Here is a 6200-nt window from a genome sequence, read left to right as displayed (position 1 = left end):
ATCTTTTTCTAGATGCCCAAATCTTTTGCAGTTATTGCATTGTGGCTTCCCTTTATGGAAACAATCTTTCTCCAAGTAGTTTGTCTTTTTGCAAATACCACATGGAGGGTAGCCGTTCCTTCTCTGATCGAACCCAGTTCTGGGTTTTTCTCCTCCTTTTAATTTTTCTTTAAAAATTCTTTTCCCCCCATTATTAGATTTTTGAGACCTTAATTTGAGTTTAGACTGAAAGGCACTTTCAAGTGAGTTTTCACTACGCCGACTCAGTCTAGCCTCATATGCTTCAAGAGAGCCAATTAATTCTGGTACCGACAGAGTCTCGATGTCTTTTGACTCTTCGATAGCAGTAATGACATGATCATATTTTTCTGTCATACTGATAAGTATTTTTTCTACGATCCTCTTATCAGTTATGTTATCTCCATAGGCTCTCATTTGATTTACTATTTCTTTGATTCTAGAATAGTAATCTTTTACGGTCTCGGTCTCTTTCATGTTTAAATTTTCAAAATCTCGTCTTAGAGTTAGTAGTTTGACAGCTCTTACCTTGACATTTCCTTGAAATTCTTCTTGAAGGATTCTCCATGCCTCTTTGGCTGTCGTAGCTCCCATGATTCGTGAAAAGATAGACGGTGTCAAGGCTTGTTGAATGTAGCCTAGAGCAGCAGCATTTCTGACTACATTTTTGTTGTATTTTTCGTGTTCTTCCGCGGACAGAGTTTCGACGTCTTTTGGAATTGTAAACCCGACTTCGACAATATCTCACAAGCTTTGTGCTTGAAAATATGTCTTCATTCAGATACTCCAAAAATCATAGTTGTCACCATCAAAGATGGGGACGGGAATATTGTACGCACCAACGGTAGTCATGGTGTACTCGAACAAACGCTCAAACTAGCTCTGATACCACTTGATGAAATTGTAGTGTATTTAGATTAATTGGTTAGTTTTAATTTAGATGTTATATAATAGTGATGGATGTTAATTTAAATGTTATGAGGGGATTTTTATAGAAGAAATGGTAAAGACTAGTTTTAGGAAGAAATTCTCTATTGCTATTGAATTGTGTTTGTGTTTTGTGTGTACATCAACTTTGCAATACATGGTGGCTATTTATAGCCATCTTAAATCGGCTAATGATCAAGCTAGAATCTTCTAGCTAATCTAGTGATTTCTATTTACACTAGCTACTCTAGTAATTTCTAGTAATTAGTAGCTAAATATCTATTAGCTAAATATCTACTAGTTAAATATCTATTAAGTCTAGATTATTCTAGAAATGCATTACTAATTTTAACATTGATTATTTGCTGGCTAAGCTGATAATGCAAGGGTTTGTTCCTATATATAAGCCCTACCTACCTCGAGATTTGGGAGTGGAGCCAATTTCTGGGATTTTGTTGCACGGGCCCCCTGGTTGTGGGAAGACTAGTATAGCCCGTGCTACTGCTAATGAGATTGGTATTCCGTTTTATATGATTTCAGCTACTGAGCTGGTTTCTGGCGTTTCAGGTAACTTAATTTTTTTACCCTTTTAAACTATACAGTATTTATCATTTGATTTGATACTTGATTATTATTTATTAGATTATATATATATATATATTGCAAAATTATTATTATTGTTATTAGGTGCATCAGAAGAGAGTATACGAGAGCTGTTTTCAAAAGCTTATAGAAGTGCACCGTCGAAAGTTTTCATTGATGAGATTGATGCAATTGCATCAAAAAGAGAGAACCAGCAGAAGGATATGGAATGACGCATTGTGACACAGTTATTGACTTGTATGGATGAATCTCACAGACCACCAGCAGCAGCAGCAGATGATGATGGGAAACAGGGATTTGTGTTGGTTATTGGTGCAACTAATAGACTTGATGCTATTGACCCAGCACTAAGAAGGCCTGGACGGTTTGACCGGGAGTTTCTTTTAGGTGTTCCGGACGAAAAGGATAGAAGAAAGATCCTTTCTACACTCACACAAAAAGTACAACTCGATGGTGCTCTTGATTTGGTCAAAATTTCTAGGGCATGTGCAGGATTCGTTGGAGCTGATTTACGGGATTTGGTGTATACAGCTGGTAATGTTTCTATAAAGAGAATTGTGAATGCTGAGATCTCAGAAACTTCCAACCAAGAAGGTGGTACATATATCGAAAGATTATTACATTGGGTGAGGAAGGAATGTACCATCAAAGAGGAGGTGAAAAAACGTAGCATCACAATGTCTGATTTTGAGGTAACAAGATAAAAGACCCATCCTTCCTTCCTTCCGATGTCTGTCTGTCTGATTTTACCAACTTCGTTTTGTTGTTGACTGTATTGTATTGTATGTATTATTATTATTATTATTTTTTAACATGTCAGGAAGCTAAAAAACTGGTTCAACCTTCTCTTATAAGAGAAGGATTCTCTAGCATTCCGGATGTTAAATGGGAAGACGTTGGTGGTCTTTATGAGTTGAGAAGGGAGTTTTACCGTCACATAGTTAGGCATATAAAATATCCATACGTATCCCATGTACATTCATTCTTGCAACCAACCAATGTTATATATATATATATATACAATAAATAATGTGGTTGTCATGGTTCTATTAAAGGACGGACTAGACTAGCTAGATGATTTTGTCTAATTTATTTACTTATTTATCTTTTTAAACCTTATTCTCTAGTGTAATTCTTACGTCCGATTATGTATGTATTCATACACACCTTACCCTTTTAGGGACACGGTATAGGTAAACGTGAGACAGGGTTTTTGCTTTATGGACCCCCTGGTTGTGGAAAAACATTGATTGCTAAAGTTGTTGCTAATGAAGCAGGAGCAAATTTAATATACATTAGGGTATTTTTTTGTTTTGTTACTCTCTGTATATCTTATATCCAAAAAATTGAATTCGCTAGTTTAAATACTATGACGTTTTTTTTTCCTCAAGGCCGGTGAGCTTTTAAGCAAGTATGTTGGTCAGAGTGAATTGGCAATGCGTACATTATTTAATCGTGCAAGGACATGCTCTCCGTGCATACTCTTCTTTGACGAGGTTTGCCTTCCTCCCTCCAAAAATATATTATTTTCCCTATAAACTTATTAGTCACTACTTGTAAACAAACGCTTAGTCTAAGCTAAAACAAAAAACTTGCTGGGAATTTTCAGGTAGATACGGTGACAACAAAGCGTGGAATGGAAGGGGGATGGGTTGTTGAGCGACTGCTAAATCAGGCAAGAAAAAGAATTACAAAACCGACTTCAATCAATATGATTATTTCTTCATCCCTAGCTTAATTACTGTCTGAATAATGGAAATGGAACTCCTTTATTATATTATATATGCAGCTGTTGATAGAGTTAGATGGTGCGGATGTGAACAAGGGAGTTTACGTAATTGGTGCAACCAACAGGTTTAACAAAGCATCTATCCTTTTTCTTTTGTTATTATATTTCGCGCTACTTACTAATAATCAATGGTTGAACAAAGCATTTATCCTTTTTCTTTTGTTATTATATTTCGCGCTACTTACTAATAATTAAATCTTTATCATTATTATTGATCTCGATGGGCATTATTATTCTAGGCCAGATAAGATGGATCCAGCAGTGTTACGGCCTGGAAGGTTTGGGAAACATTTGTATGTCCCTCTGCCTACTCCAGACGAGCGTGGGTTAATCTTAAAGGCTCTTGCTAAAACAAAGCCAATACATGCTGATGTTGACTTGATTGCTATTGGCAAGAGCGCTGCTTGTCACAATTTTTGTGGAGCCGATCTTTTTTCACTCGTACGTGTTTTTATTCCCAACATGAAATATAATATAATAATAAATAATAATGCTACTATAAATTAAAATCACATTAACAAATATTTTTGGTTTAATTTGTTGTTTTAACTCCATAAAGATAGATACAACCTAACCTAACCAGAGTTAATGTTTTTACTATTGTCCCTATTTCAGATAAATGAAGTTGTCGCGATTGCTGAGGATGAAACATTTAACATGCTCGAAACCGCAAATCCCGATCCTAATGAAGGAACATCATCAGAAAGTACATTACCTGAGTTTGTGATTAAAGCCGTACACTTTGACCTAGTACAGGATCGTATCTCGCCTTCCGTTTCAGATGAGGTATGAGTTAACTCTCTTGTGTTGTGTTTTCATATTTTCATAGATTTGCAAAATCCGTGGGGTACATGGGCTGAGTTGAGTTGGTTACTAGCAGCAGGTCAAAATCCAATCCAATCCAATCCAATCCAATCAATATGGATATTATTATTATTATTATTATTATTATTATTATTATTATTATTATTATTATTATTATTATTATTATACCAGACCTCTTATGCACTTTATCTCAAATTAACTTATATAAACCTACACAATGTAAATAATCTATTCATTCATTTAGATTCTTTAAAACAATATTGTTAAACTCTTTATCTGGTTTTTATTACAGTATTTATTAAAGTAATTCATCAGTTTTTAACCTTTTCAACAAACTTTTGCAGTCTTTCCACCAACCCTTTGAAGTTTACTGGTCCTGAGACCTGTTGGGACTAATAACTACAAAACCCAAATCTTACCCTTTTTCAGGCAAAACCCGTACAAACTACCTAGTCACATACTATATACTATATATATTATATATTTATATATTATATAATATATATATTATATCTCTTCTCTGTCTAATTGCAGCAAATAAAGTTTTACGACGGTCTGCGAAAGATCTTCAATCCCGTTGTACGTCAACGCTGATTGCTAGGCTCATTTCTCCCCAGAGATCTTGCAATTTATTTATTTTTATTGCTTTTAGATTTCATTTTTTTTTCTTTTTCCTTCTAGGATCTTCAACCCAAAGCGATAAATCTTTGCGTTTCTTGCTACTATTAATCTATGTATCTTTTAAGATATTGTAAGGTTTTGATTGATATAAAATGATTGTGCCAAGGGACTTGATGACTTTTTTAGTACTATAAGTCATGACTTAAACAGAACCTCTGATATGTGAATGTCATGACATGATGAAAGCATCCATGCTAGTATATTTCAAAAGGGGCACATTCTGATGGGATCGAAGTACTATAATGCTTGTAAAAGCTTTGGATCAATGTTCAAATTTACAATGGGAATCGGGAATCCTCAAGTATTTTAAAGATGTATTGATCAAGAAGATTTTTAAGGATGTATTGATCAAGAAGATGACACATCTATAAGTTGTTTGGGATATTAGACTCGGTATAGATGAAAGATGATGCATCTACAATTTGTTGGGTTATCTAACTTGGTATAGATGGAATATCTTGGATCAAGAGAATAATGTTAAATCATTGACATAAAATTCGGGTGTCTTCTCTTCTTGTTTTGAAAGTGAAGTGAATAACATGTCTTTACAAATATAATCTTACTATCCGATGTAATGGAAATAATTTTGTGCATATTGATACATTATACAGGGTGTGCAAATTATAGGTTTACATTGTTGAGTCTTGAAAAAAGTTGACATACACATCCACTAATCAATTAATTAATTTTGAGTACATACGGGCTTCTTATATGATATTATAGAAATTTAGTAAATCCTTGATTAACGGATACTAAAGAATATTGAATGAAGTCGAAAAGGAATGAGGTTAAAGTCCATTTAGATCTCTAATTATGGGATATCCAATTTCATTCTAGTATAACCCTTTGAGATGAATTCAATGTGAAAAGTACATAATTAGTGATTGCAGATGTAAGGTGCAAGATTAGCCAGGTTGAAATGTATATTCTTAATGGTTCTTTTGAAAAAAATTGCAAATGTAGGTGCCAGATTAAAAGAATCACCCTATTGAGTATGAAGGCTTTCCGCTTTAAAGAAGCTTGGACTTGACTTTCTATACACTCATGAATGGATATGGACGCATGACATGTAATAACGTCAAGTTTGAACAATATAGTGTTGTAATAAAACTTTTGCATATATTATTTTCTCGTATTCAAATGAGTTGAATGATTCAATTCTTTAAACACCCCGATTCTCAAATATTCACAATGTGTAATATACTAAGTGAAAATTCAATTTCTGAAGTATTTCATTTACGCATAAGTTTGAGTGTATGTTCGAGTTATTTAGTAAATCAAAGGATTACACCTGAATGGTGGATTATTAGTGATTTTAGTGTCATCAATCATTTTGTAAGCTTGTGATTTACAAGTT

At 33.9% G+C, this 6200-nt stretch overlaps 1 protein-coding gene across 1 annotated transcript; it reads left to right on the top strand.

Moving 5' to 3' along the window:
- The first annotated feature begins 1325 nt into the window (after nucleotides 1-1325).
- On the top strand, nucleotides 1326-4756 carry LOC139871438 (cell division control protein 48 homolog C-like). Its single transcript, XM_071859152.1, is given in 10 exon segments — nucleotides 1326-1512; nucleotides 1633-2240; nucleotides 2369-2521; nucleotides 2729-2848; nucleotides 2940-3044; nucleotides 3158-3223; nucleotides 3338-3402; nucleotides 3577-3778; nucleotides 3953-4123; nucleotides 4697-4756. Coding segments are annotated over 10 exon segments (1737 nt in total).
- The last annotated feature ends 1444 nt before the right edge of the window (nucleotides 4757-6200 follow it).

Source organism: Rutidosis leptorrhynchoides, chromosome 10, assembly GCF_046630445.1.
Source record: "Rutidosis leptorrhynchoides isolate AG116_Rl617_1_P2 chromosome 10, CSIRO_AGI_Rlap_v1, whole genome shotgun sequence".
Lineage (NCBI taxonomy): Eukaryota > Viridiplantae > Streptophyta > Magnoliopsida > Asterales > Asteraceae > Rutidosis > Rutidosis leptorrhynchoides.
This window is presented reverse-complemented; position numbering and strand designations above follow the sequence as displayed.